The sequence below is a fragment of the Festucalex cinctus genome, chromosome 9, assembly GCF_051991245.1.
Source record: "Festucalex cinctus isolate MCC-2025b chromosome 9, RoL_Fcin_1.0, whole genome shotgun sequence".
In the NCBI taxonomy this organism is placed as follows: domain Eukaryota; kingdom Metazoa; phylum Chordata; class Actinopteri; order Syngnathiformes; family Syngnathidae; genus Festucalex; species Festucalex cinctus.
In genome coordinates this window covers 3248118-3262509 of record NC_135419.1, presented here as the reverse complement: position 1 = coordinate 3262509, position 14392 = coordinate 3248118, and the positions used below count along the sequence as shown (strand labels likewise).

Below are 14392 nucleotides of genomic sequence, written 5' to 3'. Positions count from 1 at the left end.
GAAGAACGTGATTAGGAGGCTTTTAAAATGACGTTACATCAGCCTTCTAATTGGTTTACTGTTTGCTGGGGCAACATCAATCATTAGCCCAGTAACCGCGCAGCAAATAAATTCACTCTGCCACTGACACCCTAATGGCAGACTCTGGCAAAGAGGGGAAAGTAAAGGCTCAAAGGCACACGCTCTCAATCTCTCGCTCTGGTTCGTATACGCCCACACTTTTTTGTTCCGGGGGCCTCTTTCAAATCTCGGCTGAGCTTATAAACATAAGAGGCGGCAAACAAGGGTGACAAAACTTCTGAAGTTGTTTAATGAGGATTCTTCCATGAAAGCATGAAAAGACTGTATTAAAGATGAGTGATTATGTCAAAATAGATTTATAGTAACTGATGTTTTGACGGTACAGGAGTTAAAGAAACAAAGTTTAGGGGGAAATAACGAATAGGGAAGTAACCATAACGACAAAATTGCAATCAATATTGTTGTTGTCGGGCCAGGTTGTTTTCCATTTGTGCAGTTTCAGCACCCTCTGGTGGTTAGTTCATTAGTGTCGTCGAATTTTAATTAGGCATGTTTTGGCCAACTACGTTTAAGACCCACAGTAATGACCAGATGACGGGGAACGTAACGTTGTTTGAGTTACAAATGGACTCAATTCAGAATGTGTGCACACATTTGCAAGTAAGTGCCTCAATATTTACTGTTATTAGTGGTTGTAGGTTGTTTATCTTATTTCTTATCTCCAAGACCAAAAATGATGTTTTTTGGTCTTCTCTTGGAGATAAGCAAACAGTAGGAGGGGCATAACTCAGGTGGTAGTACGGCTGTCTCCCAACCTGAAGGTTGAGTTCGTTCCTCAACTCTTGAGTGACTTTTTTTTTTTTTTTTTTTTTTACTCTCTTTCAAGTGTAAATATTAGCCTACCATAAAAATCTAAGTCTAAACATAAACCTGCTTCAGTCGATGCTCAGTCTGGGTATTTTTTCGAGACTTAAAGCACTCGCCAAAAAGTGGGATCATCATCTGTTGATGATGGGCTGATGTCGCAACGGTTTTCCCCACCTCTGATTATGACCTCAGCTAATAGATGTGTAGCTGAGACATTTAAATGCAATTGCTCATGATGATTTTATTTGTATTTTTTGTTCTATTGAAACCACACAGACCCAAGACTATATATTTTGTCACTGTTGTTATGTACAATCCTGAGTTGTTGTTTTTCTCTTCTACTGCCGCACGTTATCAAAAAAAAAAACAAAAACAAAAAAACTTCAATATGACAAATGCTTTGATCATCCTTGAAAATGTTCTATTTCATGAGATTTCATCATGTTTCATTGTAATTTCATACACCGGCACCCCATTGAAAAGAGATACAATGCTGCCATCTGCTGGCCATAGTGAGTGAGTGTTTTTGATTCCGCAACCCATTGACCAGGCAGCACTGCACTTAGACGTTGCACTGTCCATTGCTAAAAAAAAATTAAAAAAAAATAAAATAAAAAATAAAATTGTAGTTGACGTCATTTATCGTTTATGGCGGCATACATTGTGATTTTACTAATCGTTATTAAACGTTTTTGGCGGTCAAAGAGTTAAATATTGCCAACCTCACCACGAAATTGCGATAATCATCGTATCACAAGGTTCATTTCGTGACATTTGGATATAGTCATATCACTAAAAACAAAGGACTGGAAAGGGCACTACAGTTATTGAAAAAGCTGCCAATCTAATGACTGCAGTGAGAGTCATTGGCTCTCGGTGTCTATAATGTATTCTAAATGAGTTTAGTGTGGCAGCCTGGCACTTCCCTGGCATGTTGGAGGACATGTAAATGGTGGCAATTAGATAAGACACCCCGCACGTGACTGCATGTCCGTCTGCGTGATTGAGGACCTGTGCGACCATATGCGTGTTGGGTGCGCTCGTGCCGAGAGTGGACGCTGAGAAGGAAATGAGCCTGACCAAGCCAAGCAGAAACTGACCACTGTGAGATAATCCTGCAGGAAGCTGCATGCTGTTTACGGGCGTGCGTGTGTGTGTGTGTGTGTGTGTGTAGATTGGCAAAGTAGTCTGCCATTACCAAAGCTAACAGGTGGACAGACATGACTTGTGTTTTTAGTCAGGCATGACAGTTGAATGGGACGGAACACTATTGCCGTGGATTGGCCGGGAATTGGCGTTGCGGATGTTTATATGGGAATAATATCTGGCTCACAGCACCTGTCTGGGAACATCAGCCCCCCCCCACTCCCCCCCCCCACCGAACGCCAGGAGAGCTGAGACGGCCAAACGGAGCATAGCGGATCACTCCTGGAAAGAGCTAACGTTAGCGCTGTCTCTAGCCATTCATTATGCATGGGGGGAAGCTAAGCTATTTTTAGCCACAAAGCGACTCGCCTTCTGCTGCCAGGGAAGTCACCTCAAGTCACTGCTAATGTCGTAAATGTTTAATGGCTTTGTTGAAACAAATCTACGGAAACAAAGGAAAACCAACGACGTGTTCGCTTATTGTGCGCGAACGTTGTCTTTTCTAATAAGTGGTTATGTAAGGGTGACATTGTGTATTTATATGCAAATGTGTGAGTGTGGGTGAAACACACACTCGCATTTGTGCTCATAGTTTGTTTTTGGCTGAACGTGATGACTCTTCTCTAGCGGATTATTGCCTCCTAATTAGACAAAGATGACTAGCCAAGGCAGAGGCGGTGCGCGCGCGCTCGCGCGTGTGTGCGCATGTGTTTCAGTTTGTCATTGTGCATGCTTGTATGATTTCACGCACAGAGGAACATCCAACATCAAACAAATCAGTTGAGGGTGGACTTTGTTCAAATTTCACAATAACTTTTTTTGCCAAAAAAAAAGAAAAAATGGCAATATTCAAACAATTAAAAACCTGATTAATGTCGAAGAACATTTTTAACCATATAAGCAGAGGCGTGTCAGTAAATTTTGCCCGTCAGTCATTCGTCAGTTGATCAATATTTTAAGCCGAAATGGAGTGTGCAATATATCAGTGCCCAAAGAGCTTTTTACGCACCCTAACATTCACTTATTTTCCAACTGACTGAGAGCTCTGTCGGTACTTGACCTGGTTAGTGACGATTACACTGACAGATAAAAAAAAAAAAAAAAAAACCATTTCAGTCAGTACTTATTCCGTCTTTTATTTTTTTATAAAGTTTCTCATCATTCATCATTCGTCAGCCAAACAGGTGTCCACCACGACTGATGGAATGACCACCTCTAAGTATAAATCAAGAAACTACTTCATATTTAAACAAAAAAATAAAACAATAAAACACTAAATTTTAATGGCAAATGGCACAGGTTGACACATTAGGTGTGTTTCCATTAACCCTCAGTTTTGCGCAAAAGGCGTGTTTGGCAAAAGTAAGCTGGTAATGGAAACACTGGATTTGCAACAACAAAAAACCCTCAAATATCGCAAAAACGTTTTTGCGCTCTCATGAGGTTTTTTAGACGTATCGAAGAAGCATTTCGCAATAGTGTAATGGAAACACTTTTGTGCAATAGTAGTCATGTGACACCTGCCCTGTCAGGGAGGAAAGGAATGTAACGCGTTGTTTGCTAATGTGTATTATTTTATTTTTTTTCCTTGCAATTGACTAATATTTGTTTTGAGAATTATTAATTTTGGTATTGTATTTTAGTTTTACATGCTGAAGTGTTTTGTAACGCCCTACTGCACATCATGAGCGTAAAAGAGAGAGAGAGGTGTAACCGAGCGAGCCTCCTTCGAGAAGTTGAAAGTTGAGGAGATCTTGAAATGGTGTCCTGCCATGTCTGGTTAATTTAGCAGGGAGGACGCCAGAAAACATCAGAAACTTTTAACAATATGTAACCCGCCTTTTACCCATGCAGCCTCTGGGAACAACAACATTTTAGGATTACAGGAAGTAGGAAGTACGGGGCCACTCACTTTCGGGTCGGAACTGCTTGCCGACTGCCGAGGCAGTAGGCACACACACAACAACACCGACACTAAATACCCGAAACCGCTCGATGAGGGGTGAGTGTTTTTAAAGTACCGTATTTTCACGACTATAAGGTGCACCGCATTATAAGGCGCACCTTCAATGAATGACATATTTTCAAATCTTTTTCCATATATAAGGCGCTACAGTAGAGGCTGGGGTTACGTTATGCATCCATTAGATGGTGCTGCGCTAAAGCGAATGTCAACAAAACAGTCAGATAGGTCAGTCAAACTTTATTAATAGATTACAAACCAGCTTTCTGACACTCCCAAAATGAATAAACAGCTGTTTTATTATTTTCTCTGAGGTCAAGTATTAGTATTAGCTAGCGATCCAAGATGGCGGGATCTTCTGCGCATGCGCGTCACCGATCGTGCAAGGTCACCTGACAGCGAGACCTGTTGAGGCTCAATATTGATCCATATATAAAGGCGCACTGGATTATAAGGCGCATGGTCAGCTTTTGAAAAAAATGAAGGCTCTTAGGTGCGCCTTATAGTGCGGATATCACGGTAATATAACTACACCGGGCGTCCGTCTACCGTAAACATCATGACCACCTCCTACAGGTCTCGCGAAACAGGACAGTCCGAGAATTGCGCCTCAGAAGCGAAACGCTCTTCAATGGAAACATCGACAATTCGAAATTGTACTTTATCGAAATAGTACAATATCGCTCTTATTTTTGCGAATAAGGGTAATGGAAACGCACCGACAGTCACAGAGGACGAGTTCTGTTATTACCACTATACCAATATAAATACATGTTAGTTGGGTCAAAATGTGAGGTTTCTTGGTAGAAGTCAAGATTGTACAAAGTCGAGGTCTCTAAGAGATTAGCTTAACTTCTCTCTCTCTCTCTCTCGCTCTCTCTCTGACTGTATACATTGTCAAAGTGTCGTGTGTGTTTGTATGAGATGTGTGTTTCACCTCGAGCTCTCCTTCCTTCTTGTCTGAGAAGAATGACAAGTAGGCAGGGTGTGACTTGGGCAGACAAAGGACATGAACTTAAGATCACGTGGGAGGATGCAGACATGGAGAGCATATCTATTAGCTAAATGAAAAATAACGAACAACTTTTTTTTTTTTTGTTCAAGGAAGGATGGAAACGAGAGGTGACAAATGAGGTAAAGAGATGGTGAACTGGAGTGAGAAGGGAAGAGGGAGAGCGGGTAGCAATGAGGAGAAGCCCTCCAATGATCTCGCTTAAACTGCTGAATGGGCATTTCTTGCCCTACAGACGCACACGTCCGACCCAGCAACTTTCCTCTATTAACCGCAGAAAATGTCAATAAACACTTTGCCTATCCAGGGCTGTGAAACAAACTGCATCAGCCGGTCGCTGCTGCCAGCTGGCAGTGCACACGTGTAGAAAGACAACTGTGTTCTTTTACAAGGGAGGCAGGTTAGCAGGCTAACGTTGCTCTGCTGAATGAGTGTCCTTTGAATCGGGGGATATAATGAACTTCCAGGGATTAGCCGGAGCCGGAGCCGAACCCTGCGGCTTACAGCGACTGTCCCCTTCGTCGGGCGCCGGCGACGTGGCGGGAATAAACTGGGTCAGTCCACATGGAAGTCTGAGCTTTTGTTGAGACCGAAAACCCGACAAAGATTGTTGAGAAAATATTTCGACAATTGCTGTTTATCCACTGCGTGAGAAAGAAAGGAAACAAAGAGATAAGGCAGAAGAATAAAACGAGATCTAGCTGCTCTCTAATTGCTCTGTTTATCCAGCACATGTTTTGTCTTCTGTCAAACTGGCTTCCTGCTAAAAACACGCTATTAGCCTACCTGCAGCTTGTACTTTATAGTAAGTGGACAATTCAAATGGATGAGTCCGCTATCTTTATTTTATCAGTCCCATTTGCTCCAAGCGTACCGTTGCTGTGCGGTGTGTCTGCTCCAGTGGCTAATCGGGTATGTGTTGTCTTCAGAGGTTCTGTATGAGTGAAGAAAAAAAAATAATGAAAATGATTTGGCGTCTGCCTCATACATGCAGCTTAATGTTATCTCAGCTCTCGATTGTTGTTGATTTGGAGTCCATGAATTTCTTTCGAAGAATTCTCCTGCATGTGTCAAAGTTGGAAAAAAAAAAAAAACAAAGAAAGAAACAAACAAAGCAATTAAGAGAATTGTAAAAAAAAAAAAAAAAAAAAAAAAAAAAAAGAGAATTTCTTCTCAATAAACTCACATCTTTTGAAAATTCCTTTTTTTCCTTTATGAGATTGATAAAGTAATAAATCTAGTGGAAGATTGTATTTTAAGTAATAATCTAGTGGAAGATTTTTTTTTATTTTTTTTTGTGAATCTTTTTTTAGGCCAGACTTGGTTGGCCGACTTAAAGCTACTGAATGCAGAAAATTCAATTTTGAATCGCTACTGCCACCCATGGCCGAAAAATTTAACTGCACACACCCTACTTCACCTCCAACAATGCGGATGTGATGTCTCATCTGCAGATAGAGGATGGGAAATTCGAACCTGAATCCAGTCTGAAAATTATTGGCCAGAGACTTGCAGGAGGAACTTAATTGGTTTCTAATAGTAGCCACTTAAAATCTGCAGCTATTAGCTCTTTTAAACAGGCAAAAAAAATCATACATAAAACAAAGATAATGACATTTAAAAATCACCCCCCCCCCAAAAAAAAATAAATAAAATAAAATAAAATAAAATAAAATAAAATAAAATAAAATAAAAAAAAATGCTGATTTTGCCGATTCTTCATTCTGTTGTAAAGGACAAAGTATGGGAAAACAGTCAAATGCACTAACTGTAATTCGTATATCTATACTTTAAACATAGAGGGGCCAAAAAGTTCATTCATGTATTATATATACATTTTTTTTAATTAATTGGCCGTGTATTCGGTTATTGGAATTTTGGGCGAAATCAAAGCAAGCACGGGGAAAGTACGAACTCCGCGAAGGAACTTCCTGGGACCTCACAACGATGTACTAACCAATGTTCCGCACTGTCCTGCAGCAATATTTGTGTAAATTTAGACTCCAAAAAAATATGCTCAATATTTATAGCAGGAAGTTTAATAGAAAACATGTTTTGGAATTTGCACAAAGAGAGAGCGAGAACGAGCATACATACAGTACTGTTAATTTTATGTTACGAGGACGTTTTGATATGCGTACACGTATTTTTGTTGGTCCAAATAAACGTGCCCATAAGGCGGAGCAGGCGCTATTTCACATTTATAGCACTGCTGCAAAGAAGCAAAGTCACCAAATTTACTCATAAAAGGTTTTTAGCAAACAAGCTTTATCTCGGGGTGCTTTTTACAGCTCAGTCAAGGACACCAACAGCAAAGGAAGCGATACAGAAGATGTAAGACAAAGTAGGACAAATGGAGGACAAGAGACGGCTGCCGACTTTAATATCAATTTACACTCTCTGCACGTGATGTAAGAGTTGATCGCAAATTGTCTTTCAGGTGCTCAAGTGTGGGTATGTTTGCATAGTTTTTTTTTTTTTTTTTTCCCAAGAGCGTCTCTGCATGTGCAAACAGATGTTTTATGTCTGAGTTGTAACGAATAGGTCAGACCTCCTCCATCTTCCTGGTGTCTCCTTCTCCTTTGTCTCCTTTCACGAGCATCTGTTCCTAAGCAGCATGTGGGTGGCACCTTCATCCCAGTGCTGGTGCACGGGAGCAGGTCACCTTCCAAGCATCTGGAATTACAAACACAGCTCACTTGTATCAACTCGCAATGCTCATCCAGGAAGAATGATTAATTACAATGTATCGAAGGCAGCAGCCAATTCATCTTTCCTCTCCTTTTGTCTTTTTCCGTCATCAAATTCAAGAGATGATCAATAAAGGGCTGTTGCCAAATATTTCTTTGATGCAACTTCAAGGTGCATCTATTGTATGAGCCGTCTCATCTTTTTGATGTTTGCTAGGAAGGCAACATGCAAACGTTGTCATTATAATGCAGTGATGTCCAAACTACGGCCCGGGGGGCCATTTGCGGCCCGCCGTCCATTTTTCAGTGGCCCGACATTTGCTAAAAATGACATTTGACTCAGCTCAAATAAAATAAACAAAACAAAAATGTTTGGAGATGGTCAAAGTAAAAAGGGCGGATGTCGAAAAACAGGTGCCATTAAAGGTTATTTTAGTTAACTAAAACTAATGAAAAAACAAAAACTAAAATTCAAAAAACAATATTTTTACCGAAATAAAATAAAAATGAAAATGCTTTTAAAAAAAAATAAAAACAACGAAAACTAACTGAAGCTACATTTTATATTTGCAAAACTAACTAAAACTTACTATACTTAAATTAATAAATGTATTTATTATATTATATTTATATTATATTATATTTATTTATTATTAAATTTAAAATAAATTAATTACTTTGGTAATTAATTTAATGCATGAACCTTTGGGGGTGATTTTAAATGTGATTTTTTTTAGTAGATTTATTTTGATATCAACCGGAATAATGACGTTTGAAAGCATGTCACACAGAAGTGACGTCATCTAGCAGCAGCCAATAGAAAAGCATCTTCAGATGACATTGCTCCCATGGTGTTTTTTAAATATTGTGCACAAGTAGTACACATTAAAAAAAAAAAACTAGTACTAATAAACTAAACTAAAACTAAGCATTTAAAAAAAAAAAACTAAACTAAAAAAAACTAACAGAACCACCCAAAACTAATAAAAAAATAAAATGAAAAATTCCAAAACTATAATATAACTCTACTGCCATATTACAAATAAATTGGTTTATATACAGTAGCATTTTTTCTAAATATGCAAATGAATTATTTGTACAATTTTTAGGACTAAACACAATTTCTCTTCATAACATTGTGACCCCTTTGCGTCCTTCTAATTTTCTGTATGTGGCCCTCAAATGAAAAAGTTTGCACACCCTTGTTATAATGTGTTCTCCAATTAGATGTGTCGAGTGAACCAACGTAGAAAGTTCAACGTCGATTGTATTTCAATTGATGCAATCATCCCGTCGAGTCTTTTCCGACTTCATAATAAATGAGAGTATTGCTGTGAGGTGAAGGGATCTTTTACCGTATGACACGATTTTGCTGGTGTGCGAATGTGCATCAGTGTAGTGTGTGTACTAAAAGGAATGCAAGTGCAGAAGGTGTGCGTCAACCTTGTGGAGCTCACCCTCATTGTACAGAATGCCGTTTATTGATTCCTGCACAAGCTCTTGGTTAGGATGCACGCGCAGGGGCCTCAGACAGAAATGGGATGTGCGAATGGGTCTTCTTGTCTGGGTCATCCGGGTTTGTTTTTGCAGCTCGCTCACTCAACAGTCCATTAGCTCAGTGCTGGAAGGGCCAGTATTGGATTCTAGCTGACAGCTTTGGCCCAAGTCTGAGAGCAAAGATGAGGAAGATGCTGAGTGCTATTATATTGCTCACACAACCACCTGCCATACACAAACACCTTACCTTGCCTTGGGTCAGTGGTTCTTAACCTTGTTGGAGGTACTGAACCCCACCAGTTTACTATGCACATTTACAAAACCTTATTTTTATTGCTAAAATATTTTATTTTTATCTCAAATTGAAGACCTGGGTATAGGTTTTACTGTTGAACAAAATAAACAAGAAATGTAGTGTTTTCATTGAATCTGGCTCTCTTCATCTTGAATTCAAAAAGTGTTGTGTTGTTATATTCCCCATCCCCAAGTTTTGCTAGATAGCTCGTCGTACGGTACTCGAATTGCTCAGCTTGGCAATGCAAATTATACAGTTAGCTCGTTGAACGCCAAAAACGTTTAATGACGTATTCTAAAATCCTCATGAATGCTGCCAAAAACGTTAATTTACGTTAATCACGTTTCTCTCTCTCTCTCTCTCTCTCTCTCTCTCTCTCTCTCTCTCTCTCTCTCTCTCTCTCTCTCTCTCTCTCTCTCTCTCAATGGGCAGCGCAACGTCTTGTGCTGCGCTGCCTTGTCACTAGACAAAAAATAGTGTCAAAGTCACTGTTGTGCAAAAAAATGTATCTTTTCACAAAAACCTTGTTTTTCTCTTAATATTTTTGTATTTTCACTTATGTCACTCAAATGACCTAATTTCAAATGCCGATTACTAAAGATAAGGTAGAAACAGACCTTTTTTTTTCTCATGAAAGAATGGAATCCAATCTTTCATATGGTATCCACCATATTTATGTTGTCATAACGCACAATATTCTGTTTACTTTGAAAGATGAGTGAAAATGCTCCAAATCGGATGGCACCGTTGGGGGTTTTTTGGATAACGTTTGGCAGTCAAAGAGTTAAGAAGCTGACCATCATCACTCAATTCAAACTCTGTAGAGCACTTTAAAAGAACCACCATTGTTCTTTTAAGATGAAACTCAGGGGCAAAAGTCATAATGAAAACAACACAGGCCCCAGACTTGAACCCTGTGGAACGCCATACGTTTCGTTATACATGTTATTGCACATATTCGTTCAGCCGCTTATTTATGTGCTTAAAATAGAGTAGTCAGTGTGAAGGGATTCACCTTTTCGGTCCATAATTTCTTTGTGTGAAATGTTTTTCCATTTGATTTTTCTTTCAGGGGTGGCCAACCACCACACCCAGTCCAAACTCCGGCCTCCGCTGCCCCCTCCGCACAACCATCACACCTTGTCACACCAGTCTGCCAACAGCCTAAACAGAAACACCCTGAGAGGGGGCCGTAACCCCATTCACGCCCCGGCTCCAGGAACCGGAGACGGTCCGACCACTCCCGAGTCTGTGCAGCTCCAAGACAGCTGGGTACTCAACAGCAACGTTCCACTCGAAACCAGGTCAGATATTTTGTCTTTGCTTCTATTTTTACAGCCGACGTGTTTACGTGATGCTGATTTCCAAAATGTCTGACAGTAAGTGCAGCCCAGTAATCAATAGTGAGGAATGAAAGCCAGAGACATGCTGTTAAACAGCATTGCTGTCAGCAAGGGGTGTTCCAAAGAACTGTAAGAGAAATAATGAGACTTGTGAAGGAAGCAGTAGTGGTCCAGATTTTTTCTTTTTTTTAAGTCAGTGGTTCTCAAACTTTTGAGACCAAATACCACCTCCAGAAATAGTTAACTCTCCAAGTATCACCAAATATTATAATAAAGGAGTGTCATAGGTTTTTGACCTAGGCTTTATTCCTACAAAATCTATTTCATCTTTTAAGATACTGAAACATTATGCACTCTTTGACTATTAACTCATTCACTCCCAGACATTTTCATGCTCTATTGCTATAAAAAACATGGAACCTACCAAAATAAAGATTAAAGTCTTTTCTTTCATCAGAAAAAAAAGTACATTTGTATCGGTTTTTACATTTTACAGCAATTAGCATTAGAATTAGCTAAGTTTCATCATTATTCACAAACCTGTTGAAAATACTGGGAAAAAGAGCTTGTTGCAACATGGTCCTGGCTGATCTCTTATACTTTGCTGCCACCTACTGGCCATTATTTATTTTTATTTATTTATTTTTTGTTTGTATAACTACCATTGCTTTAAGCAACCTCTTCAGGTCTCAAACTGCATCAAAGCCTTCATAATGCTCTAGCATACAAAAACCTAAAACAAAAAACGTATAAATACGTTTTTGGGAGTGAATGAGTTAACGTTGTGCTTAAATAAAAGAAAATCTCCTGTCCAGACGTCTGACACAACAAGAAGTATGTGCACAACCACCAAAAAGGCGTGATTCGTGAGTCTAAGGAGTGCCCTAATATCCGTATGGTGGAGTTTTCATGATACATGAATTCTATAATATAAAATATGTCACTTTTTGATTGTAAAATTAACTTGTGTAGTGGATCTGGAAGTTATTCTGATCTTTACCAGTGCGTTTCATTTACAGGCTACAATGAAGCATTCACTGCCAGCCCAGCAAAAATGCATCATTTGACGTCTTTTTCCGTCAATGGCAGTGAATGAGTTAATAAATTCAATAGAAGCAATTTAATAGAATAGCGTGCTTATAAGTGAATGCTTAATTTGAAGATCGTTCAAATTAAGACCGCAATTCATGTGCGGTGAATCAAAAAAGAGGGTCAGGAAATGCCCTAATTTCAAGGTCATTTCGTGAAGGTGCGTAGGTGACATACGTACGTCGATGGGAGAATCTGCACAGCCAAAAAAAGTGTGCAGCCTGCCAGTGTTAAGCAGACGGGAGGGTTTGCCCCCTAGTGAGTAATCACATTTTGTTCATGGAGTGGAATGCAAGAAAACGTGAGCATCTTCATAAAAACATTTCAAATTGCTTTTGATTCACAAAAGCCTTCCACTCAATTATATCTCCCTCTTCATCTTTTGAGCAATAACACTTTGAGGCTCCGTCCGTTTGCGTGAGTAGAAGGAGGAGATGCAAACCATTCGCTCTGTCCAGCAAATGTTCTCTTCCCTGTTGCACAAGAGCAAGTCTGGGGCGGAGCCTTCCTGCAGGGCGTTGCAGTTCTGACGCTGCGTATATGCTCACTTGCATCTGCATGTTTTGGAGCATTTACTCCGTAAGCTGTAGTTGTGTTTCTCCTGCTGGGCGCAGGGGCTTCCAGCACTGATGGTTTTGGATGCGTTCCCCAGCGTGCCGGCCCTTTGCAAAATTAATGAGCCCCGGCTATGTTTAATTCAGCTTCACTGATCGCAGCGTTATGCTCAGTCTGTACTGATGCATGTGTACATGTGGAAAGCCGGCGTACTTATGGCTTTCAGCGGCGGGCGGGCATTTGCAGTCACAGTAGTTATTTGCAGTCAGTGTTGCTGTCGTAAATACAAAATAGTACTAAAGCATAAAGTGCATTTGAAAAATGGAATACAGTATGTTGTTTTAAATACAATGTGCAGCTCTCCTTGTTTTATGTTAGTTTGACAATAACTGAAAACCTCAGTTGTCAAACCCCTCCTGAAGAAAAGCAATTTGGACAACTCTGTGTTGAATAATTATAGGCCAATCTCCAATCTTGCTTTTATTGGAAAAATTATTGAAAACTTATCTGAATGACTTCCTAGATAGAAGCCTGGATGGATTTCAGTCAGGCTGAGACTGAGACTGCACTGATAAAAGTTTTGAATGAGTGTGTGTCACCATATCTCTCGCGGAGTCCCTCAGGGTTCGATTCTTGGACCACTTTTATTTATTAAGCTGGACATATTTCAGGTCATTCACAACAGTAACGTTGCCTATCATAGTTATACTTTTACTTTTTACTCTTTTTTTTTTTCACCTCGTGACTATGATCCCTTAGATTCACTGGATGCAATCAAATTCCCTTCAGTTAAATAAAGACAAGATAGAAGTTGCTTTTTTTTTTGGCAACAAAAACGAAATGAATGTTATTGACTAGCTCAATTGACAAAAGACAAAAACTCAAGTAAAAAAAAAAAAAAAAAATCATCGGCTTTCTAACTTATAATTGACTCAGGCATGAATTTTACCAGTCACATCAAGATCATGAATAAATCAGCCTTTTATTATTTCAAACAAATAGCATGATTCATATCCAGACAAGACTTAGAGAAACTCATTCACGCCTTCATCTCCAGTAGGCTGGCTGGATTACTGTAACAGGCTTTTTTTTGTCTTATTAGAACATTGCTGCCAGTTTGAACCGAAATGATTAAAAAAAAAACAAAAAAAAACAAGCATATCATGCATGTTCTTTAAATCCCCGCACTGGCTACGTGTTACCCACAGAATTGATTTTAAAGTGTTATTGTATTGTCCCACAATATATACATTGGTTGAACGTACCTCATTATAAAACAGAACTATAGCGCTTGTGTATGCTTCCCTGAATGCAAACTTTCCTCACTGGAATTGTATGTAAATCTTGGCATTTGTCATCCGCGCGCTGTTGCAATCGTGTGCATGCGTGTGTCTTTTGGCTTGACCCTATAGCGTGACAGCACTGAGAGGATGAAGATTGATCACCTCAGAACACCCCAGGGGTCTGGATGACTGGCAGTGGCAGAGACAGATGAAAACACAATAGCGGGGGAGGGGGTGAGAAGTGATGTAGCATAGAAATATAACCTGGGAATATAAGAGAGAACGGAATAAGAATACGGGAAGGCGTAGTTTTCATTCGAGGTGGGAGAGAGAAATAGATAGGGAGACGAGACCAGAAATGTGGTGAGAAAAGGAGATTGTTTGGGGAGCGTGAGAGAGAAGATAAAAAAGAAGATTGGGTAGATGATACAACATGGTTTCCTTTACTTGTGTGAGTTTGTGTTACAATGTTTACGTATAAAAAATGCACATTCATATTTGTGCTGGTGTTTTGTGATAAAACATCAGATTTACACTTTGCTCCTCCCTTTGGGAAACTGATACAAGTCTTGAGCTATATGCTCCGGGCATAGGCTACACCTGCTTAATCCTCAACTCGAGGAGAGAAATA

At 39.6% G+C, this 14392-nt stretch overlaps 1 protein-coding gene across 18 annotated transcripts in view; it reads left to right on the top strand.

Moving 5' to 3' along the window:
• The window catches only part of LOC144026350 (teneurin-2-like), a 269697-nt gene that overhangs the window by 181729 nt on the left and 73576 nt on the right, over positions 1-14392 (top strand). For all 18 annotated transcript variants that reach the window (XM_077532992.1, XM_077532991.1, XM_077532986.1 and 15 more), the window contains one exon: positions 10564-10795. In XM_077532992.1, the coding sequence (XP_077389118.1) occupies positions 10564-10795 (232 nt within the window). The remainder of the gene's footprint in view (positions 1-10563; positions 10796-14392) is intronic.